Here is a 24,984-nt window from a genome sequence, read left to right on the forward strand (position 1 = left end):
CCTCTTTCCTTTCAAATCACCGCACCCCCCAACCCCAAGTGAAATTGGACCATTTTCTTCACTATCTACTTGCGGCATCCCTCATGGCTCTATTTCTCACTGTGGCTTTCCAACATTTTCCTTTCCCCTCTTGCCCACCTGATCTCCACCTTCTCTCCTCACTTCCAGTGGTAGGCTGATGACACAATGCTCTCCTTTAAGCTTCCTTCCTCTTCCTCCTCCTCTTCCTCTCTCATTCCCAATTTCCTGACTGCTATTCAGGCATGGTGTGCCTCTAATCATCTCTGCCTTATTGCCTTTAAGACTGAGATCCTTCTCATTGGGACCCCTGCCCCTTCCTTCCCTTCTACTCTTCGGCACCCACCCTGGATCCTCTCCCCACACCCTTGTGTGAGGTCAAAAACAGAGGCATCATCTTCCGCTGCTCTCTCTCCCTCCAACCTCACATCTCGGACCTTGCCAAGAAGGCCCACTATCAGCTTCACCGCCTCAGAGGCATTCGGCCTTTCCACACCTCCCCCCAGAAACTCAATGTCTCCCGAGCTCTGGTCCTCTCCAGGCTGGACTATGGCAACAGCCTCTTCCTTAATCTTGCTCTCTCCTCCATCTGCCCTCTTCAACTAATTCATAATAGGGCTGCAAGATTTATCCTTGGCCTCAAGCCCAGTGACAGCATCTCTCCAGCTCTAAAGTCTCTCCACTGGCTCCCAGTGGTTGCAAGGAGCAAATTCAAGACCCTCTGCATCATCCACAAGGCTTTCAAGGCCTGGGACCCCGCTACATCCAACTCTCTCTCCTTAAATACCTCCCCGCTAGAGTACTTCGGTCCTCTAGCTCCAACACGCTGCAGGTCAGATGCTTCTCCAAGCAGACAGTGGGGGGTAGATCGCTTTCTTCGGCAGGGGCCGCCGTCAAGAATGGCCTACCTGCACATCTCCGACTTGAGCTATATCTCCTTAAATTCCGGAAGTTCTTTAAGACCTTCCTTTTCTTCTCCTCCTTCTTTCTCATCCTCCCCTGTTAGTCTCCACCTGACGCCGCGACTGGCTGCCTGTGTATCTAATGTGCCTTACCGGGGCCAGGCCCTCCCTTGACAAGTCTTTCCCCCACACTCTCCTCAGCACTTGCCCCGAGGCCGGTCCACCCCCTTCCCAAGCTATTGACCCCCCTTTTTCTTTTTTCCTCCGGCACTTAACCTCCTGTTCCCCCTTATCAGTTTCCCAGCCCCTGTGCCCCCTCCCTCCTGCACTTTGCCCTCTCTCCTGCTGATTATCCCTTCCCTCCCCAGGATTAGCCCCCTCCCCCTGCACTTCTAATGTACTGCACTGCTCTTCTGTCCCCCTCCCCCCACCTCCCCCCACCCTCCTGTGTCTCGTGGAGCCTGGAAACACTTTCTGCTTTATAGGCGCCATACAAATGTTCAATAAATAAAATTAAAATAAATAAAATATACTGGGCGTCTTGCAGTGCCGCCGGTGCCCAGCGGAGGGCACCCTGGGCCCAGCTCTGTGACAGAAGGAACAGCCAGGGCTGGTTGTTGTGTACATTTGTGAAATCTCCAGGGAATCCAGGATACAGAGTGAAGAGACGGCAGAGCAGTCAACTCAGCAGTGCCTAGACAGGCTGCTGCGCCCCCTTCCAGCTCCAGTGGCAAGCCCGCCACTTAAACTGAGGATAAACCAGACACCGAGTGCACAGGATTCCCGCATCTCGAGGAGGACGCAGGGTGAGGCGAGACAGAGCCAAGGGCAGTGGCAACGGGTCTGAGTCAAGAGACAGCCGAGCCGGTGGAAGAGAGTACCGAGATAGGAGACAGCAGGCTACGCGTCTGGGGGTGAGCGTGACTGGGCAGGTACCGTAGAGCACGGAGGGGAGAGGGGCGCCGCAGAGGGCACAAAGGACAGGCTTAGAGGGCGACTGAGACTACAGAGCATACACTAGTTGGGTGATAAAAGAGACCGCCAAGGGGGCAGAGAAAGCATGGTTCAGAGTTGGGGAGGGGTCATCGGAGCGTAGCACAGTCTGAGGGTGTGCACCGGCGGGAACGAGAGGCAACGGGGTATGGGGTGAGCGAAACGGGTCAGGGCAGAGACGGACCGGTGTTAGTGAGAAGGACGCCAGAAGGCAGAGGCGGGCTGGTACAGGAGCAGTGTAGAGTTTGGCAAAGGACAGGTCCGAGACAGGCTTGTGGGAGGCGGGGGTAGTTGAGAGACGGTGCTTCTGGGGAAGTGAGCACAGGACAGAGTGCGGATAGTAGAGTGCAAACACGTAAGATACCCTCCCAGGAGGTTTTCAAATCTGGTTTTCCTAAGGGGTGAGTGACAGAGGGTGAAACCGATCAGAACTGACTGCGAGAGCTACTAAGTAAGTCTGGGAGAGAACCCGGACAGCACTGGATGAGGAAATAAGTAGCATTTGATGATATGCTGAGCAGCACATGGCTGTACAGTGAGCCGCACTGGAGAATATACTGAGCAGGGCTGGAGGACATAGTGCCTTGCACAGGGAGGACTACTGCAGCACCGCTGCAATACTGAGCAGCACTAAAAGATAACATACAACGAGCGGCACTGGGGGTATAATGGGAAACACTGGACTGTACAGAGAGCAGTACTGGACGATATGCTGAACAGCACTACAAGACGATTCAGAGAGCAGTACTGGACGATATACTGATCAGCACTGGGATATATAGAGAGCAGTCCTGGAGAATACACTGAGCACCATTAGAAGATACAGATAGCAGTATTGTAGGATATACTGAGCAACACTTGTATATATGGAAAGCAGCACTGAAAGATATTCTGAGCAACACTGGAATATATAGAGGGCAGTGCTGGAGGATATACTGAGCAGCACTCGAATGTTTGTAGAGCAGCACTGGAGGATATTCTGAGCAACACTGGAATCTAGAGAGCAGTGCTGGAGGATTTACTGAGCAACACTACAACAATAGCATCACTGGACAATGTTCTGAGCAGCACTGACATAGTCAATGAACAGCACTGGAGGCTTTAGTGAGCAACACTGGAGGCAGCTCTGGTCGTCGTGGAAGAGTCACTGATCAGTATTGGAATACACCCTGAGCAGCACTGAGAGGGAGACTGGGCAGGGCATGCCATACATACTTGCAGCATCCCAGCTATAACCCGAAAGATCCCTGGAAATACAGACCACAGAGCCAAAAGTGGGGGCAGGGCAACTGGCCAGCACTGGGCGAGAGCTCTTGCTGAAAGAGTGGGCCTTGATCCAGACTGGAAGAGACAGGCCTGGATAAGTAAGCCGACCACCAGTGGACGATACCTCCCTGGGGTGACACTGCTGAGCACCGGAGCATCCACGGTGCCCAGAGAGGAGGCAGCCAGCAATGCAGGAGATGGACGCTACGCTCCTCTAGTCTACTCTTCACCCCCTATCACAGCCTGCACCCCCCCCGGCCGGGACCATGAAGGTTGGAGTGGAGTTCAAGGACCAGCAGCTGACGGTAAGGGCGTCCTATTCTGCTATGCGATTAGGTGCTAAGCTGTGATGTTGTGTGACGGTATGTTATGTTACGTTGGTATATCATGGTATTGGGCTATAGTGTGGTGTACTATGATGTATGGGCTTTTTGATGCTCTTGTATGCTATGTTGTTGAGCTGGAATGTATTGTACCATGCTATGCTATGTTATGCTATACTGATATGGTGTGTTATACCATGGTGTAGTAAGGTATTGTATACACCATATCTTCTGCTATGCTCGGTGGTACAGCCAGCACCATATACACCTGGGCCTAAGGCAGGGTCCCTGCAAACTAAAAGAGACACTTTCTTTTCTGTGGCAATGCTTCGACTGCTGAGCTTTTATTGTGTACTTGTAGAAACAGTTCAACAAAATGCCCCCTTTCATGGTCTCGAAAGGCAAAGTGTTGTGGGATGCAATACAACATACAGCAAAAGAAACCATGCGTTAAGTGCACCTGATTGTTTTCAGTCTTGGCACGCAGCATTTTGTTTGTGATTTGACAAAAAATGGAAGTGCTACAAAAAAAGCATACCACTTTTGAGTGTCTAAATATAGAAATAACCTAAACAGTTTCAAAAGAAAGGTTCTTTTCTTTGTGATGAAATGTGTTGTTTTGGGAGATAGGACTGCTCACTGGGACTGGGCAGCACTTAGGGGCTTAGATGCAACTATTGCAGTGCCAGTCATCTAAACATTCATCCTTATTCAGGAAACTTGTCACATACAATTGCCACACCAATTTTCCTTTCTCCACTCATAGATGTGACTCAGCAGGTGGCAGAGGCTGCCATAAGGGCCAGATGTCACAAGAAAGTATCTAGGATGGCAGGAGCGATGGGCGCGAACAATGTAAAATGCACTATTTTTGTGGGTATCCGGGTCTCCCACTGTCTAACTAGCGATCCACGCTGGTATCCCAAGCTCTTTTCCAGCAAACCCACTACAGTCAAAGGCTGCCTGTCACCAGGGGCACACTTCACTGCATCACATTCAATGCAGTAGCTTTACAAGCTTTGAACTAACACAGATAAATATCACCCTACTAAATGGTCTTTATTTTATTGACTGAGTTAAGCTGAAATAAAGAGACAGTCTTGTGGGAATTCAAGCGCACATGTGTGTATGATACACAAATACGTCTGGAGATATACATATATGTGAACCCACAGCCTGATGAGGGTATGTTTCCCTCCTGTGCTGTCGTGTGTTCCCCTTTTCATTGCGTTTATTCATCTGCATTCATCTGCACATATGACCATAAATGGCAGCAGCTGTGCCCGCCAAAGTCCTCCCTGTATGTAGCATGTAAAGGTGCTGGTTGAGCCCTGAGGAAAAGAGGTTGGGCCTTACCCTGCCACTGGTTATGGTGTGCTATGTTAAACCATTCTATGCTCTGATGCAATGCGATAGGATCCTCAAGGCGCTGCGCTGGTCACACCGTCAAGCACACACCATGTTCAAGGCCGCGTGTATCACCTACAAAGCAGTCACAACCAAAGCACTACTCTACCTGGCTGAGAAAGTCACCATCTCTGGATGCCAGCGTGCCAGCAGGATCCACAACATGTCCAGCTCTACTCGATCTGGCTGAGAAAGTCGCCATCTCTGGATGCCAGCGCACCAGCAGGAGCCACAACATGATATGATATGATATGATAGTTTATTTATATAGCGCCTATACACAATGTGTTTCAAAGCGCTTCAAAGCAAGGGAGGGAACAAGGGAGAATACAATGACATTCTTAGAGGCCATGAACAGTAAGGATGTGAAATTAACTATCGTACTCGGCCTGACGCCATTTCAGACAGTGCAAGAGCTAAGACATAGATCAGGAAGGGAGGGGGAGAGTGGGAAGGAAATGGAAACAGACAGGTGACTACTGTACTAGGCCTGACGACATTTCTGGTAGAGCCGTAGAAAAGCAAAAGGTGAGGGAGAGGGGTGCAGAAAGGGAGGGAGGAACAAAACAAGCGACTATCGTACTAGGCCTGACAACAGTTCAGATAGTGCTGGAGGGAGGGGGGGAACACTAAGGGGATGGGGTTGCGACAGACGAGGTTGCAATCATACTAGGTCCAGGGACAATTCTGATAGAGTAAGTTCATAGAAGCTCTACTCTACCTGGCTGAGAAAGTCGCCATCTCTGGATGCCAGTGCACCAGCAGGAGCCACAACATGGCCAGGCTGGAAACAAAGCACTGCATGGGGGGTGGGACTACAGGAACAGGCCGTATCCTGCTACACACCTGTCTCAGGAGAAGCTACCAACACAGATAAGGGTGCCCCTGCCCTCTGACACTTCAGGAAGGACCTGATGACCCTACGCTTCAGAGAACATCTGGCAGGTCACAGATTGCGGTCCTCACCCATACTTCTGCCCCTCTACCCATTCCAAGTGTTGTGCTCCTCCCATGCCCGGTGTGTAACATCTGGGGTGCCTCCCCTATGCACAGTGCACAGTTGCATATTCTATATTGTACAATTGCTACATCATGGCTATTTAGGCTACAGCGTGGTGATCTGCACTATGGTATGGTTTGTTACACGTCATAGGCTCTGTTCTGCAATGTCACGCAGTTGTGTTTTAAGTTAAATCATGCTATTTTATTAAAGCATGGTGTATTAGGCTATGGCACACTGTGGCATAGTTTCTGGTATGCAGGGGTATGGTAAATGATGCTACACTATGCGTTGGCATGTTATGCTAGGTTGTTATATTAAGGTATAGAAGGCAATGGTGTGGTTTTACTATGGTGTGGTGTGGTATGTTGTATAGCATAGTTTATGTTATGCTGTGGTATGGTTAATCATGCTACACTACGCATTGGCATGTTATGCTAGGTTGTTATATTATGGTATAGTAGGCAATAGTGTGGCTTACTATGATGTGGTGTGGTATGGCATGTTGTATAGCATAGTTTCTGTTGTGCTGTGGTATGCAAGGCATAAAATAAGCAGTGCCGCATAGCAATTTGCCATGCAATTCGGTAAATTTGCTAATTAAATTGACACTTGGTTAGCATGGCTAGCTATTTAAAATACCTTCAATGAAAGCACAACTCACCCTGCATCCCTCTATTGTCAATGAGGCTCTGGCCCTTCAAAGAGGCTAATGGGAGATAGTGCAGCTGTAATTATCTCCTCCACTATTAATATTGCCAATGTCCTGTGCGGGAGTGCTACGCGAGAAACGCTGTCTCTCTCTTTCAAATAATTGTATGCTAGAAGTAATCAGTATGACACCTTTATTAAAAGCTAACTATATCCTTTCTGGCAAAGACCAGCATGTGTTAACTTTATTATTATTTATTTTAAAGACAATCCTGAAATTCCCTTCATAGAAATGTAAGTTGTTACATAATGCATGAATACAATATTGCTACTGTAAAGCACTGCATTGTCTCCATGTTTTTCAGTAAGGTTTAAGTTAGTGTATCTACATTTCAGAGAGGAAACTGTATTTAATTTTGTTGGGGAAAGTGCATCATATTGACAAGTGAGCAAATGTACACGATCACAGGGCCAAATGCTTTTGATGGCAAACTTAGTTCATGACCTGCTGGTTGCATACCTCTGTGCAATTGGTGCTCCACCCATCAGCTGATCCTAAGCTCTTTCATCCTCTATCTTAGTACCCTGTTGCTTAGTGCCAGCTCCCCTGAAAGTGAGCTGGCTGCAAACTACAATATTAACTAGTTTACGCAAAGTAGTGATCAATACTTCCATCCAGTTTGTACATCTACAGATGTACTGCAATACCATGCACTGTAGTTAGCCGCCAGAACGCTTCGCTTTAAAATGAGATCGCATTATTTATTAGCACTTGTGGCATAGTGCTGGCAAATCTGGAATCTGCAAGCAGCTGCCTGCTTTTCATGCCGGGCCGTTGCACCTGTGGCCAGCTTTCTCCCTGTCCTTGAATGCAGTGCCCCAAGCAATGTCTCCACTGAAGTGCCACAACTCGACCCCACCCTTCCCACTCACCTGCACACTTCCTTGCTCACATTTAGGTTCTGGAAAAGTACAAGTACTTCCTTTTTAAAGGAAGCATGAATTGATATGATAAGATATGCCATTTATAACGCGCCTGTACACAAGTGTTTCAAGGCGCCACAAGACAAGGGAGGGAAGACAAGACAAACGATCCTACTAGGCTTTGTGTCATTCGGATCATGCAAGTGCGACAATAGAAGTGCAAGGGGAAGGTGAGTGGGAAGTGCAAGGGAGAGGAAAGGGGAAGTGTGATCAGGGCAGCATGGCTCTGAGTAAGTGCAGCACGGCTCTGGGTAAGTGCAAGGATGCAGGGGGCCATAGGGGTTACAGTTACAGCCCGTAGGTGCACCGTAGGCCAGGAGGCAGTGGAAGGAAGACTGGTCGTTGGAGGAGACTGGTACACAGTGAGACTCAGAGGGAACCAAACAACCAGTCGGCACAGCAGCGATTGTGCAAATCCTGGTTCCCTTAAAAACAAAAAAAGTATCAGAACCACCAGATGGCAACTCTAAGTGCTAATAGCGATAAACATCATTTTCATGATGCGCAGGCCTGCAGTATTGCGCTTGTGCTTAGACTTGAGGGCCGTTGGCAACCCTGCCGTTTTCCCAAAGTGCCAAATTAGTGCTATTTTGAACACGTCGATATTAATGACAGGCAGGGGCCATTTTGTCCACCTAGAGTGAACAATTACCCTGTCTGCTGCAAAAACATACTACGTACTCGGGGTAGGATTTTCCTTTTAACATTATGAACTTTTTGGTTTTATGAAACTTCTGAACTTCTCCGTACACCCCAAATGATGTATCAACCATACAACATAAAGGACACTGCCCTGTGCAACACTGTATTGCAATGAAAACATTTTCAGATTTTTTTTATTATATCTATTTGTGTACATTCATTCACCTAACCTTTGACAGACACTGCTCTTGCTAGTGTCTTCCGCGGTACACAAAAATGCTGTATTGCTACTTATTTTATATATTGGTTACAAATAACTTCCAGTGACATTTAACAAGGAGTACAAAACTGCTAATCAAATAAGCTTGTTTACTAATCAAGAACATTTTAATTAGCAAAATCTGCTAATCAATTTTTGAAAACTAATGTATGCCTTGGTGTGGTTAATCATGCTACACTACGCGTTGGCATGTCATGCTAGGTTGTTATACTATGGTATAGTAAGCAATAGTGTGGTATAGTATGATGTGTGATATGGTATGTTGTATAGCATAGCTTCTGTTATGCTGTTTTATGGTTAATCACCCTACACTGCACAATGGCATGTTATACTAGGTTGTTATATCGTGGCCAATAGTGTGGTATACTATGGCGTGGTGTGGCATGCTGCATGTTGCTATGCTGTGATATGTTCATCACAAGGAGCCCATAACACTAAATCGAAGCGATGGTACCCCATTCTGCACCTGTCCTTAATATGTACCACGTGATTGGCTGAGGGAGATGACATCTGCAGGTGAGGCTTGTATTAATAGCAAACGTTCCCTCGTAGTGTGCTGAATTTGTTTTGCGCATGGTCCAAGGACTTCCACGGTGCACCCAACGAAGCTGGCACAATTTTCACGCACCTCCTTCAATGTAATAGTTCTCCCATAAAATACCCAGCAAAACAGCGGCAAACTATTCTATAGCTTTTAAAATAATAAAGAAAGTACAACCTTCATGCCTTATTTGTATTTTACTTAGCTGGAATTTCAGACAGAACACGCAGTGACTGCTTGTGGCAGGCACAGTGTAATCTTAACACTCTAGAGCTGTGATGTATTTACTGTTTGTTGTGTGTTTCTTCTTGTGCACTCGCTCACGTGGCCTAACTCATCCGGACACCTTATTCAGACCCGCAGTTTCACTCGTCTGAATGATAAGTGGCACCCTGTCTACACCACCAGACATCCCGGTGTCAGGATGGGCGTACAGAGCTGTAATACAGCTGAGTCGGTTAATGCACCTGGTGCAGACATCTTTGGATCACTTGCAGTATACTGCGCGAAACCCGGCAGAGCTCATTCTGTATTTCAACCTGCCTCGTGGTGTAAGATGAGCTATTCTCCCTGGCAATGTATGCATTATCATTTGTTCAGTTCAGTGAGAATATTCGATTGCACAGTGGCTGGTTGTTAAATAAATGTCCCCGATGGGAGGCGAGGCATCCCTCAGCTCCTAGAAGGCTGCGCCATCCGGACACCTTATCAAGGATGGCGCAGCCTTCTAGGAGCTGAGGGATGCCTCGCCTCCCATCGGGGACTAATATTTGGCAACCAGCCCCTATGCAATCGAATATTCTCACTGAACTGAACAAACAAGTTTTAGGGCTCCATATATACAGCTACATCAACCCTGAGATCCAAATTATCCACAGAAAACGACCCCCAAAATATACCAACAAGGTGTCTCACAGAACTCAACATTGCCTTGACAAAGACAAACTGCCGAAACACGTGTTGGCTGAAGGGCCGAAGTGTTCAATTGTACAGAATAAATTATAGTCAACAAATCAAAAACCTTTCTTTTGCTGAGGATACGTATGATTATTTAAATCATGACTATTTAAGTTAGCACAACACTCCAGGGCCACACTATTTTTCCTTACTTACCTTTTGAGGTTGGGAGTAGAGCCTCTTGGCTCTGGCTGTGCAGCAAGCTCCATTACATGTCAGGACGTCAAGCGCACTGACAGCCGGATCTACTCACTTAAGTGCATACATTATGGAAGACATGTGGTGTGTGTACCCCTGATCATACATGGAGGCTGTGAGTATAAATATATGTTTTCAAACAAACAAAACGGCTTGCGTGTAAAATCATTGGATCGGACAGAAAGAACCGGAGCGGCTCTGATGTAGTCTGGTATGGGTGGGCGGTGCTTAGGCTGGCACAAGTGGATTTAGTTTAGACTGGCACAGGTGGACTTGGTTTAGGCTGGCACAAGTGGACCTAGCTTAGACTGGCACAGGTGGACTTGGTTTAGGCTGGCACAAGTGGACTTAGCTTAGGCTGGCACAGGTGGACTTGGTTTAGGCTGGCACAGGTGGACTTGGTTTAGGCTGGCACAAGTGGATTTAGCTTAGGCTGGCACAGGTGGACTTGGTTTAGGCTGGCACAAGTGGACTTAGCTTAGGCTGGCACAGGTGGACTTGGTTTAGGCTGGCACAGGTGGACTTGGTTTACGCTGGCACAGATGGACTTGGCTTAGGCTGACATGGGTTGAGTTGGCTTAGGCTGACATGACTGGGCTTGGTTTAGGCTGACACGGGTGGGCTTGCTTTATTTTAGGATGACACTGGTGGGCTTGGTTTATGCTAACATTGGTGTACTTGACTTAGGCTAACACAAGTGGACTTGGCTTAGGCTGGCACAGGTGGGTTTGGCTTAGGCTGAAACGGGTGGAATTGCTTTAGGCTGCCACGAGTGGGCATGGCTTAGACTGAAATGGGTGGGCCTTGTTTAGGATGACACGGGTGGGCTTGGCTTAGGCTGACAAAAGTAGACTTGGCTTTGGCTGACACGGGTGGGCTTGGTTTAGGCTGAGCATAGTTTGTTAAGGTTTCTTAACTTTACCAAAAAGGGAGCAATGGGTTTTAACATGTCTCTAGGGGCCTTCTGGGAAGGACCAGGGGGACAGAACCCCTTGTGCTGTAGATGTTCTTGGTGCTCGACAGGACCGTATCAGCTTCAGGGTGCTTTGCAGGCTTCTGTGACAGAGTTTGAGACAAGAGTCGCTGTGGGTATCAGGCAGCACGATGGTTCGGCAAGCAAAGCTAGACAAACAGCTGCAGGCTGTCCTACACGGTGGCTCAGGGTCAGGAATTGTCTCAGTGCTGATCGGCGGTTCTGAAGCACTGGTCAAGACGTCTTGGATGTCTTTAAGTGACAGCATCTTGACAATGGTTAACATTGCAATTGGTTGTGGATCGAGGATTAGTTGCAGATCGAGGAACTCGACTGGCTCAAAAATGTCCTTTAAGGTTGACAGCGGTAGATGCCTGTTGAGGCACTTCTGCCAGCTTCTTTAATGGGCTTGTGTCATCCTTTAAGGCGGATGGCCCAAAGCTGAGGAGTGTGTTGCAGGCAGATGCCTTGTCCTTCGTTGTAGGTTTAGAGACCTTGGCACTTCCTATCCAGGAAGCTTGCATCAGAGTCTAGCAAAACGCATTGTATGCTAGTTGCGTACTGGTTCTGGAGTGGCTGGGGGTCCTCTGAATAATGTACCTCCCTCTGTTCCCTTGGAGATGTTTGGGGAAGGGATCTTGCTTCCCTCTTTGGATATCCTTGGCCCTCTTTTAAAGCCAAGTTGGCCACAGTGATTGATGTAGGCTAAGCCTACATTAATGAACCAATCCTGGGGTCCCTACCAACAATCTCCTGTAAGCATGCGGTCATAACCAGAGTGTTTCGCAACAGGAAAGGTAAAGGGGTGAAAACAGAAATAAGGTGTGCCCCAGAAAAAAAATGCCAGAATCCTTCTCTCAGCAAAAAGAGCTCTGGCCACACTCCCTTGTGATACTAAGTCCCACTCTTCTTCCTGTCTGTTATTGACCACAGTCTCTCTGGTTAATGGTCCTCTCTGTGGTTTCTGATTAAAGCTGCAGGTCTCCCTTGAGGCTGCGGCAAGACTGCAAACCACATTCACGTACCTTATGAATGGGGTTCCCCTACAGGGGTGCCCTACTGTAAACGGCAGACCCTGACATGACAATTCAATTGTCATTGATATTGATGGCGGGAGCTGGCTTCAGGTTGACACACTTGCATATGAAAGGTTGTTGGGTTTCCTGTCTCCTTTGTTAACTTCTGCAGCCAAGCCCCATGTGGGCCGGTTTGAAGTACCCCCTATTGGTGTGTTAATCGCTGCCACCAGCTGCAGGACATAACAAAAGATCAGGACGGTTCCATTGAGCCTTTGTCAGTTAATAAGGCTGACCATGGCAAGGGGAAGGTTGGTCCTCCCCCTTCCTTGAGATGGCATGCATGACATTGTGTACTCCTGGCTGTCACATTCCAACTAAATAGTACAGTCCGGACTGCACCTGTAGGATGTGTACACACCTGAGTACACAGGTCTATGCTTTTGTCTTACTGTGAGCATAGGAAAATGTGTGTGGATTAGCCCCACACATTTTCCTAAGATCGGTCTACCATCATTCCATTTAATTAAAAATGTCAAAAAAGCCAAGGCGAACGCACGCTCACCATGTGGATGGTCAAATTCCTCACAGGCTGACACGGGTGGACTTGGTTTAGGCTGACACGGGTGGGCTGAAGAGACAGCTTCTCTTAGCTTCTCACTCATGAATCAAGGGCCACAACCCAGCTAATTAAACACATCTAGTGTGTTGATGACGGTCTGCATAGGGAAACATGCACCTAATGTCAATAACACAACAATGCTGAGGCACAAGCTTGCAAAACACAGGAGACAACACACCACGTTTCCACTGGTAACAAATACAAAGACATATTTCATGGAAATTCAAAGAAACGTATTGGCCTTTATTTCCAAATAATGTACATGTGCGTTTTTGGGGGGGTACACGCTAATCTACGTTTCTTCTCAATGCCTTTTCATTTTGTTTTTCTTAGCCAGTGATTGCCCCCTCCCCATTACAATATCGCCATCTAGGTGAGGCCACGATGAAATCTCTCCCTATAACTCCCCCCCTGGTCTGAGGTCACAATGCCCTGGTTCCACACCTTTTTTTTCATCTTGGCATTTTGTACAGCACTGCATGCAGTAAAGAGCTGCTTCGCAGCGCTTGGGGAAGGAACAGCGGGTCGAGAATCACACTGTTCACAGGAGGAGGCCGGGTCCGCGTTACTGGGGTACAGTCCTGAAGTTGGGTGAGTGCACGAAGCAGTGCTGCCTATATTGGAGGAGTGGCGCTGTGGTAAAGAGTCTGGCTGTAGCTCATCTCCCTGTGAGTACAGGCCAGAGGGTTGGGGAAGACGTGACCCAAAGGACAGGAGGGAAAAGCTCTGATGAAGAGGTTGTTTTTAAGGCCTCCTTGAAGTGCGGGTGGAATTTCATGAGGCTGAGGTTTTCCGTGAGGTTTTTCCAGAGTTGACGGTCTCCAGTCTGAGCTTCCTTAAGAGAAGATTCAAGTGGACTTTTTGGGTGCGGTGTTAAGCACTCAGTTTCCAGATAGCATGGTGGATGGTAGACAGCAGTCAGAACTTCACCCGAGCCTCTGCGGGGAGCTGGTGCATGGTTACTTCCTCTTTGTGTCAGGCTTCGAGGGATGGTAGCATTTTGTCCAAAATGTACCTTAAATGTTGAGCGATTCCCGTGGTAATCTGGAAACGCATATAGTCTTTCCCCTTCTGTAATGGCTTGGCAGGTGAAGAACATGGTCCAGAGCGTTGCCCAGAGCAATGCCAGAGTTTCAGATTAATTCTAAACCTTCCAGCCATCACCTCTTTCGTTTTGCATAAGTCACCCCGAGTGGGATGTGTATGCACAGACGTGGTTCGCGTGCCTGCTGGGCCTAGAGACCCAAGCTACCCCTCACTGATTTAGCCCACAAGGCTGCTGAAACATGCTTGGTCTTGCTTGTGGTCTTGTGCAGAAGGGATGTGTCCAAGCAGTTAGGGCTGGACTGCCCCATTAGGGGTGCGACCAAGGCTGACTTGCATATGGTCTTCCCCCTTTATGTAACGGCTTGGCAGGTGAAGAACATTGATCTCTAGGGTTACCCATATCAATGACACAGGTTAAGATTCATTCTAAACCTTCCAGCCATTAGCTCTTTTGTTTTGCATAAGTCATCTTGAGTGGGCGGGCATGCCCAGACGTGGGTCCCGTGCCTGTTGGGCCTAGAGACCTAAGCTACTCCTCACTGATGAGACCCAACAAGGCTGCTGAAAGATGTTTTGGGATGCTTGTGGTCTAGTGCAGAAGGGATGTGACTAAGCAGTTAGAGTTGGGCTGCCCCTTCAGGGGTGGAACCAAAGCTGACTTGCATATGGTCTTTCCCCTTTATGTAACGGCTTGGCAGGCTGAAGGACAATGAACTTGTTAGGGGAGTACTCCCAGGCAAGCAGGGTGGTTGCTAGGAGTTTGCAAACACCCAACTCATGGAAGGACTAAAACCTTCCCTTTTCCAAAAGGAACGCAAGTCCAGACAGGCAGCAAATTCAACTGTGGTTTATTACAGGCAACAAACCATCAGGGATTAGTACAGGGAGAGAAATCTAGGCACAGCTCGGAGAACACTAGCTCTCGGGCCTGTTTTGCATTGCAGTTATATCACAACTACGTCATAGTCTGAGCCCTTCTCCAGAAATGTATCACCTTCTATGATTGGCTGTTGAGTGGTATTTCCCTTATAGCGGTCCCTATAAAGGTTTGTTCACTGTTCCTCCCATGTCAGGTGTCAGGCCTGGACCATCCCTGAACAATGCTACTTCTAAATGTTACAGTATGCAGAGCCGATGATTGGTTGGTGGCCCCGGCTAACCACCCCTAGGGCCATAAATTGTGATTGGTCGAGCTGCTAGCCCCCAGGCATGGGACTCAAGTTGGTTCTCAGCTCGGAGTGTACCTGTACAAGGTGACATGTGCAACTAAGTGTCTGCATTATACCGGCATGTGAACTACCATAAGTATGAGAGTGCTCCTTTCCCATCGTATAACTTTGGGCTCAGGTTGTAACAACTTTGTTGTCAGCCACTGTCTGGCTCGTGAGACCTCTGCTCTTCCCAGCCATCAGTTCTTGGCTCGTCGTCAGCTCTGCTGGACCACGTGTTCAGAGATCGTGTTTGTGAGCTTCTGGAGCTCTGAATTAGTCTGAATTTAAGGAGAATTATTTGTGTCTGCCGTGCTGGTGTTACTTCAGTTCGGGGGATAGAATGTCACTTGCAACAATGCAACCTTGGCAGTGGTCCTCGTGTTCCACACATGGCAGCTCTCTGGATCGCTCTGCATTTAGCTTAGCTTCAGCTTTCTGAGATCGTTGTGGCCTACTGTGATTTCCTGAGCCATGGTCTGGTTTCTACTGTATGTGCTTTTGCATAGTGTCCATAGGTTAGTGGGATTTGGCTCTGCTGGGTCCTTCGAGTGTTCCTGTATTTCTGTAGGGTTATTTGCATGTGAGCATCTGCAAGCATTTACACAAGATGTTCTTGCTTATTGTGGTTTTTGTGTTGCCGCGTCAAGTTAATGACAAAATAATAAACTTGTAGGCAGTATGTATATGTTACTGTCCTCTAATTTATAGAACTGTACGCATGTGTTCTTTGTGTGTTTGGGTGCGTGATTGTTTCCTGATGTGTGGATGGCATTTGTGCTTCATGTCTAATGCTGCTATGTCATGTTGTCTCTAATAACTGGATGCATGGCTTCTTGGTGCTTTTAGTTAAGACTGTCAATAGAGTTGCCTTTGGTTCCATCCTGTGGGTCTTCTTCCACCTTGGGTAATGTTGGTACTGCTCTTGCGTTGTAAGGTTGACTGAGAGGGTATCTTTCACTGTATTTGTCCATCGTAGGCACAGTGGGGAATGGTGCGAGCTTGTATGATCGGAGGCCATATTGTCTTTGGTTTTTCTTCCAGTTTGTGTATTTTGCAGGTCCGGGAACAGGGATGGATTTCGACCTTCCCTCTTCAATCTCTAGAGGTTAAGATTAATTCTAAACCTTCCAGCCATTAGTTCTTTTGTTTTGCAATGTTCAATTGTTCGCCATTCAGTAGATTGGAACGGCCTATTTTCATGTTATTAAATCATTTTTAACAAAAATGAAAGGTTAAAATATATATATTTCTCATTTGCTTCCATTGAGGTAGAGGCCATAAAGTGCTGTTCAGTCATATATTTGTTGCAGAAATCTCATTTCATTGTGGCTGTTCTCCTTTTGGCATGGGCCCTGCTTAACTTGTATTAAAAAAAAACAAGTGCCAGGGCCCAACTGTGTTTTTGCCACAATGGTGCCGTGCCACAGCTTGTCACCCAATGCTGCCCCCCATAGTGTCAACATATTTGGGGGTGTGGCTGCATCTCCCACCTGCTCATTGGGGAAATTGGGTAATGTAAAATACTAGTTGAGTCTCGAAATGAGGCACCAAATGTTTATCAGGTTCATAAAATGCATCAACCTCATTATCGCATTAATTTCCTTTTATAGTTGGCAAGCGGCCATTTTGATGGCTAAACCGCAAGCAAAGCTGCTCTCTTCAGATAGTAAAGGGATGGACATATGCAGAGAACATCATTCGTGAATTATTGCGCTTGTGTGTCAAACCCTGCAGGAAGATCTGTCATACAGCGCCCACACACGCACACGCACACGCACACAAATGTTTTTTTCTGGATTTCCGATTTTGTTGGTGGTTCTGCCGTGTGACTGCCCTGCTGCCGACCAAACGGTGGCGAATGCCTCTCTGCCCCACTAATGGCACTGGTGACTGTGTGTCTCCGATCGCAGTTAAATGGCAAATTGTGCTTAATAGTCAGTCAGTCATCAGTCTGGCGCGGGCCTGTGCATCTGTGTCCGCAACGCTGGCTGTGCACTGAATTTGAAAGGGGGAGTGCCAGAGGCATTGCTAGGGTGGTCTAGGGGCAGGGGAGGCTATAACACCGGGTCTTTTGGCTGTAGCCCGGATAGAAGTTCAGGGGCTACAACTAAAAGACTAGCTAGCCCCGAGTCCCGACAGTCCCGACATTAGTGTAGCCCTAGATATTTTCCAGACATAGCAACACCGCTGGGCAGTGCCCAGATTGACAACACCTTACATGAACCCATTGAGTGCCGCCACCTGCAGAGGTGCAGCAGCAGCACCAGAGACTGGTATGCCACACGTCAGTGATACCACTGACACTGGCAGTACGTGGCTGCCCAGCTGCTAGCCACACTGCACAACTGCAGTGATTCCCCCTGCTGTGCTGCAGCAGCGCTGCTGGTTTTTACAGTTGCGGCATGGCGCCACTGACTGGGGCAGTGCGCGAGCATGGCCAGCAGGAGGGCCCGGCACATTCTCCTGGCTCGTTGTTATTACTGAAAATGGATAACTAGCTCATCAGTACTGGCATGGACAATCAACTACATTATTTACAATGTGCCATGCACACTCTTGTCGCTTGTTGTATCACCACTACAGGGAGACATTTAAAATAATGAAATTGCCAAAACACCACATCATAAGCAAACAGAATCTTAGAGAATAAGTGCTGGTACTCAGAAAAAAGTCCTAGGGCTGAGCTCGGGTGCACACACCCACAAATAAGCACCGGCATGGGGTTTTGAAGTATTCCAGGATGAAAAAAGTGGCCTCATACAGGGGTTAAACATCCACAAGTGTTGAGAGGAACCATTTGGGTCCTCACGAAAAAGGTGGTACTTTGTCATGTGCTGATGGCCCATTGACACAACTGTACCGCGCTGTAACAGGAAGGCACGGCTATCCCCAGAGGTCTTCATGGTATGTTTCCGGTGGCACAGGAGGGTATAGGTAAAGTACAATCAGTATGGCTGGCCAGTTGCCATATAGGGATTTCAGAATTCTCCCATGGATATCGAAGAGGTGACTTTTGATGTCTCTGTATGGGCTGAAACCAAATTGGTTGACATGGAAGAGGGAATCCATCTCGTGGTGGCATCTCTTTTAGGATGCATGCCCCTAAATTGGTGATCAGATGAAGCTTGTCCCAATCATTGGGGTCGCCTTTGGGTTTGGAGAAGTTACCCTAGTCTTTTTTTAAGTGACCATGGACCACTCCTCTCGTAAATTAGGCATTTATGAGGGTGGGCAGTGTGTGGGCCCAAGTTTCAATGTGTTCCGCAAGCTGGGCAATGCTTTCCTCTTCTCCTGTGCTTTCTCTCTCTTCCCCTTCCCTGCTGACCTACCTGTCTGCTGTACCGACTGGTTGCTTGGCTGCCCTCAGAGTCTCACTGGGTACCAGGCTCTTTGTTGATCAGTCACCCTTGCACTGCCTCCAGGCCTACCACGCACTTAGGGGCTGCAATTGTAACTCTACAGCCCCTTGTTCTCCTTGTACTACCCAGAGCCGCACTGCCCTGGCTGCACTTACTCAGAGAATTGCTGTCCTGTTTTTCCCCTCCCCTCTCCCTTTCACTTCCAACCTCCCTTTCCCTTTCTCGTTCTCGCACTTTGACAATCTCAATGACACAAGGCCCAGTAAGATCGTTTGTCTTGCCCTCCTTATGTCTTCCCTCCCTTGTTTTGTCGCGCCTAGAAACACTTGTGTACAGGCGCATTGTAAGTGACTTATCATATCATAATACTAGCAAATGGTTTCTAAGCACGATATCGGGATTCAAACCTGTTTTGCGCTGCGTTGTTTTGCTTCCAATACAAACTCGTTGCCCATGTGCTATCCTTCCTCCCTTTAGACATTTGCTCTCTGACAAAGGAAGGCATCTTGATTGCCATCAAGGGAGAAGTCATCATCACCACACACATGCTTTTGGACGTGACTGATCTATGGTAATTTCTAGACATGGACAGTTACTGAGCCAGATACCTCAGGAATTTCACCACCATAAACATGGACCCAGCGCTGGCTTTATCACACAGAAATCGTGTGCAACCCACACACACTATGGGACTCATTACAAGGCTGGTGGCAGCCGACCTCATAACACTGTTTCCGCCGCCTGATATCCCGGTGCCACGAGGATATTACAAGTCCCGCTGGCCCAGGATGTCAGGCGGCGGGAATTGTAAGTCCCCATTCCCGTGGAGTCCCAAAGGACTCCACGGGAATCGGGACACGAAAGCACCAGCACCGTTACTAACGGTGCCAGGCGTTAGTGAAAACCATACCTGCACGGGCCGGTTCCCTGCAGGCATTCTCGTAGTCTGGCAGTCAGGGAAAGGGTGCCGGTACATTCCTACCGACACCCTTATTCTGGACCGCCAGACCTGTAATGAGGCTCTACGTGTTCTGAGGGTTGAATTTTTGGCTGATTTACCACAACGACTCAGAGGCAGATGACACTCATTGTAAAAGACAGATTTGCCCTGATGAAGGGTCTATGATCCGAAATGCATTAGGCTTTTTTTGTCTGCTTCGGTTTCAATATGATAGATATTATTGACAACTAAAAGGATTTGTTGTGGAAATCTTTATGAGTCTGCACTTTCCAATACTTACTTAAAGATCCTTTTTGGATGAATGAGCGTGTTTGATTTACGTTCAGCGAAAATCCCCATAAAACACAGCATATCTCACAGTCATAAGATCACAAAAAGAAAAGTAGCAATTGCACAATTTGTTCTTATACATCGCACCAGGAAAGAACACGTAAACACCATTACTGGTTAAAACTGGGTGAGTAGGTCATCATTTCATCGCATCCAGAGCCGCACAAATGATTCTTACATCAAGCTAAATCCACATGGGTCTGAGCCCTTTGGACCTCTCGTGTGTAAATATAGGGCAATGAAAAATAAAATGCACTTCCCCCCCAATCTTGCTGGGACAGAAAGGACATAGGGATGAGGACAAAGAATTCTTGTCCTATTTGGCCCTAAATTGAGCCAGTGGCAAGTCTCTTAGGCAAAACTTAGTTAAAATGCTTTTTGACTTGAAAATTGAGTGATAATCAAGATACAATTCCAGGCCCCAATTTGCCTTGACTCCATAACAGGTGTCAATCCTCTGGCCTCATACCCATCCATTGAAATGGTTCTTGACATTAGGTGTACATGTACTACCAAGCTTAGTGGGGTCTTCACCTACGTCTTCAAGCCTAATGTTGACAAGCATGTTTTTCATGTGCCTAAACCACGGCAACTGCTTTCCCCCCAATCTATTCAGTCCTTCCTCCATTCCTTCTCTGTGCAATGCCAACACCTCAGAATTAGAAATGGTTGGAGTATGATGTAGTATTGTATTTCAGTTAAACCAACCTCACAGGCCCCCAGAACAGAGGGTCTGCTTGATGGTAACCCAAGGCGGCGCTTTAAGAATGTATTCTCTGCTTTTTGAATCGTGGAGCAGGAGGTATATCCTGATAGGTCGGCACCATATACAACAGCAGGCATCGCCTGAGCCCTATAGATCTTGAGAGGGACTGACGTTCCATTGCTTTCCAAATGAGATGCAAGGCTCGCAATGATATCACTATGCCGCAAGCAGGTCATGGCACTCTTCCTAATTTGTCTGGTCCATTTCAAGTTATTGAAAAAAGTCAGGCCCAGTTAGTTATCTGAGTCGACCGATTTCAACAAGTGATTGTTTAGACAGAATTTCACAGCTGACCGAGAAGCACCCCCCGCCAGGGCACATATCATGGTCTACGTTTTAGATTGATTGATGTGCAAACCTTTGATGTTTCCCGTGTTACATAGATTCTCAAATGTGTTATGTTGGTGTTGCAAGCCGGCCGGTGATTTAGCCAGCCAAACTGCATCATCTGTAAATAAAAGAAGACTCCATTAATGACTGCCCCGCCGGGAGCCTCTTTATCCACGGAGTGAAATGCTAATTCAATGCCATTAATATACAATTAGAATAGTAAAGGGACCAGCACGCAATCCCCCTGCCTCAGTCCGATGTTAATGTGCACTAGGTCAGTATTTTCTCCATGCATCCCCCAGTGAATGCGAGCACTGTTCCCATGGTATAGGGACTTGATTGCATTACAGAGACTCGCAGGAGTGTCCAGATCAAGATTCCCAAAGGAGGTTTCTTGGGACAGAATCAAAAGCGGTTTGAAGATCTACTCACGTCAGATACATAGATATATTGGGGGTTCAACCGCCCATATTTTTGTACTATAAGGTCAAACCTCATCACTTGATCAATTGTTGAGACCCCTGGTCTAAAACCCACCTAGACATGGGAGAGGATAGCTGACTCTGCTACTCAGTCATCCATACGATGTAAGATGATCTTCAAGTAGATTTTTGCCAGGGAGTCGATCAGTGAGAATGGTCTATATGGTTGGTCCTTATCGCCCTTCCTATGTAAGGGAATGATCGCCGCCTCCCTCCAACTTTGCGGTGGCGCATTCGTACTGAATACATCATTTAGAAACTTTGTGAGAAAGGGGATCCAGATAATAAGTTTGTTTTTGAACAAATCAGATGGAACACAATCTGGGCCTGAAGCTCTACCACTTTGTTTTTAATTTAGACCCTTGTTAGTGAGCATGTGGCATTTGAGCCAATTGATCTAGTCATTTTGACTATTTTGTTAAACCCAATAGGCACCTGTTGGGGGACTGCTGTGCTTCTATAAACATTACATTCAGTTACCATTTACTGGACTTTAACCTAATAGTGGTGGTGGCCACTCGTAGCTCGTTCAACACAAACCTGGCCAGGAGACTGCCAAAAGGAACATATCTTAACCAGCAAGATACTATCAGACATTGACAGGGCATATTCTCATCTTGAGAAGAAAATCTTAGCTTTGGCATCAGTGTGCAAACACCTTCAATGTTCATTTACAGCAAGCCAGAGGGACAGCGTCAGGGTCTTTCAACTTTTTCAGTTGAAACAGGCCCCAACCCTCAGTCGGGTCCTAGAACAGCTGCTCCAATGCTCGCAGTCTTACTGTACAGCAACATATTTCTTAAATCCATTACATTAAGTGTGCGCTTTGCATTAGGGCGTTATCAGCTGCTTTCCTGGCACCAAACATACAGCAGCGTTGTTATCAGCCAATGAGAATACTTGGAACGTGGGCTGTATTCACTAAGGAAAGCCAGTGTTCCGAGCATTTTAATTAGCGTCGGGTGCTGCCCTTCCCTTCCCCCCCTGCCCCGTAGCCTTAGCACGCATGTAGCTCCCTACATGGGTGCGGATGTTGTCTTATTTTTTTCCCGAACTGTAGGAAAAGGGGCCCCCAAACATCATACTGAAATTAACAAAAATGCGCCCTGCCAAACATTGAGCTGGCCCTGACAAGTCCTATGCTATTGTGACGGTTCATCAGGCACTGATCACAATATATGGAAAACCCAGGTGCAAAGTGCCTCTGAGAATTGAATGATAGGGGTAAGACTTTTAGAATATGACTCAAACCATCACTCATCCTACACTAGCAGAGGAAGAAAATCGCTTCCTCATTCAAGGCCAATTAGGGCTCAAGCAGGGCCAATCACTCTAGTGCAAATCGTTGAAGAGACCAACATGGACCTGACAAGTGGATTACACATCTGGAAGGAGTGCTAAATAATGTAGCGAGCGATAAAAGGGCCACACAAATTGAAGAGCAAAAGTATGCAGTGAAATTAACCTTCACCCAAGAGGAAATAAAGATGCCTTTCCCTCGTTTTAAAAACCAGGCAAAGCCGCGGGCACAGGCGGGATCAGACAATAGGTTTTTGTCTGGATGACAGAATGGTGGGTGCCTGTCTTGACTCAGGTTTCTAATGCAGTAACGGCTATTCGGAAATGCCCAAAGTCTTGGAATTGAAGCTTACTAGTACCGATAAAAAAATAAGCAAAATAACGGACCCCCACTGCTATCGTCCGATTTCCCTCCTTGACATCTCAAGTAAAGTGTTTACAGGGTGTCTGGTGTCTCATTTGCAGATCTGGGCATTGAATAACAGAAAATTGCCAGATAATCAAGCAGGGTTCAGGAAGGTGTTTTTGGCATTGGATCAACGTTTTGTATCACAAATCATTATTGAGAAATATACAAAGGTGAGAGACTGTATGTAGCCTTCTTGGATTTAACTAAATCATTTGATTCAATTGACAGGAAAGGATTATAGGCAAAGTTGGCTGAAATTGGTGTTTCTCCGCAACCTGATACAGATGATACAGCTGGTTTATGGTGACACCTTAGTAGCAAACTACTCTGCAGGGGCGAATAAATGATCAAGGAACCCTAGTGCAAATAAAGGTGTTAGACAGGGGTGTCCATTAGTCACGCTTTAATTCCCTCTGTTATTATACAGTTTCAATCCACACAATTCCAATGCTAAAGTTATGCCGGCAAAATTAAAAGCTGTCCAATGTATGCTGACGACATTGCATTGATAGATTTAACAGAAGGGGGGCTGCAGCAGGGTCTTTTGTATGCAGATCATTTTCTTAAAAAGCACAACTTGATACTTTACCTCCCCAAAACAATGAATGTGGTCTTTGGAAGAGGTAAATCAAGGGGCAGGTGGTGCATCAACCAAGAAAATATAGAAGTGGTATCTGCATGCACTTATCTGAGGGTTTTGTTCTCGGAGGAAGGGCAATAGTACGCTCTGATGACCTTGGCAGCCAAGCGGATGGAAGAAAATTTGAGAGGGGTTCAGAGATTGTATTATCTTTATCTTTATGGGGTGAAAAGGTTGGATAAGTGCATTGAAGTGTTGGATCAAAAGAAAATTGCTATATGGAAGTGAGTTATGGGGTTTTGCCTCTTGCTTAAAATGAGTGGTGGTGGAGTTATCTCCAGCAAGATCAGGGCATGCGCTGTGACGCGAGCGTGGGGTCCCTAGTATGAAACGCCAGGCCTGCATGAAAATGCACTTTGAAGGTTCTGTGAACCCCAATATCAGGGATGCACTAGTGGAAATGTGCATTCGTTCCGTAAAGGGAAAATATCAATGGCTTTCAGAGGGGGCGACTGTGAAGGCTGGTTTTAGACTGTGCCAAAAAAGAGGAATGGGACAATACTCAGGATTCGGCCGATGAACCTGTGCAGGGAGAGTTGTGATGTATTGACATCTCGAAATTGTATAACTAAGATACTTTTCCATGAGTGCAGGAGAATTATTTCAATGATCAGCCTAAATGTTTTTCCAGTGCGTTCCAGAACCCCGTGGATAGGAAATGCCCATGTAAGATGGGAATGCCCGGGGATCTTGTACATTTTATGCTTGTATGTACATTTTATATACGATTAAGAAGAACATGGTTAAGACCACATTCTGTAAGGAACAATAGTAGAAGTTGTAAGGAGGCTATGTTTTTATGATTCATTCAATAGATGAGGATTTTAGGTTGGATATTTATTGGTTTGTGAAAAAAATCCTTGGGGAGGTATAGGTGTATCTGTTGATAAGACTGTATTTTCTTTTGTATTTTTCTTTTTCCTATGTGTATAATTGTTTATGCAGTTAATTGTATTTATAATGTATGTTAATGGTGTTAACCGAATAAACCATGATTGACTGACTGGACCTGACAATGGGAAAACGTGCCAACTAATCAACACAAGATGTAGAAATGTGCCAGATTCATATGAGTAAATTGTTAGAATCTGACAAAGATGTTCTTCGGACAATGTACACGAGGCCTGCAGGGGAAGAGTGGCTATTAGGCGTCGTATCGTGATACTCTGAGATTCCCCTGACTTGACATCATGGTGGGAAAGACCATATGATAGTGTCATTCTTGTCACTAACAAGCCATAAAATTCGGGACCCATAAAAATGTCGCCTCTGCTTGAGACGGTTTCGCAGGATGTCGCTGCAGATTTCTTTGGCCCACTAAAAGACAGCAAGTACCTTCTTGCCCTCATGCTACCCTATTGTGAAGTTTATGCCACT

The 24,984-nt window shown here is 46.8% G+C and overlaps 1 protein-coding gene across 2 annotated transcripts in view; it reads left to right on the forward strand.

Moving 5' to 3' along the window:
- The first annotated feature begins 1,553 nt into the window (after nt 1–1,553).
- The window catches only part of KIF19 (kinesin family member 19), a 447,302-nt gene continuing 423,871 nt past the window's right edge, over nt 1,554–24,984 (forward strand). Inside the window, exon 1 of one of the 2 annotated variants that reach the window (XM_069655131.1) lies at nt 1,554–3,484. In XM_069655131.1, coding sequence (XP_069511232.1) covers nt 3,446–3,484 — 39 coding nt within the window. In that variant the 5' untranslated portion in view covers nt 1,554–3,445. The remainder of the gene's footprint in view (nt 3,485–24,984) is intronic. The other variant, XM_069655130.1, reaches the window with a different exon arrangement.

Source organism: Ambystoma mexicanum, chromosome 3q, assembly GCF_040938575.1.
Source record: "Ambystoma mexicanum isolate Mex_15411 chromosome 3q, UKY_AmexF1_1, whole genome shotgun sequence".
Taxonomy (NCBI): domain Eukaryota; kingdom Metazoa; phylum Chordata; class Amphibia; order Caudata; family Ambystomatidae; genus Ambystoma; species Ambystoma mexicanum.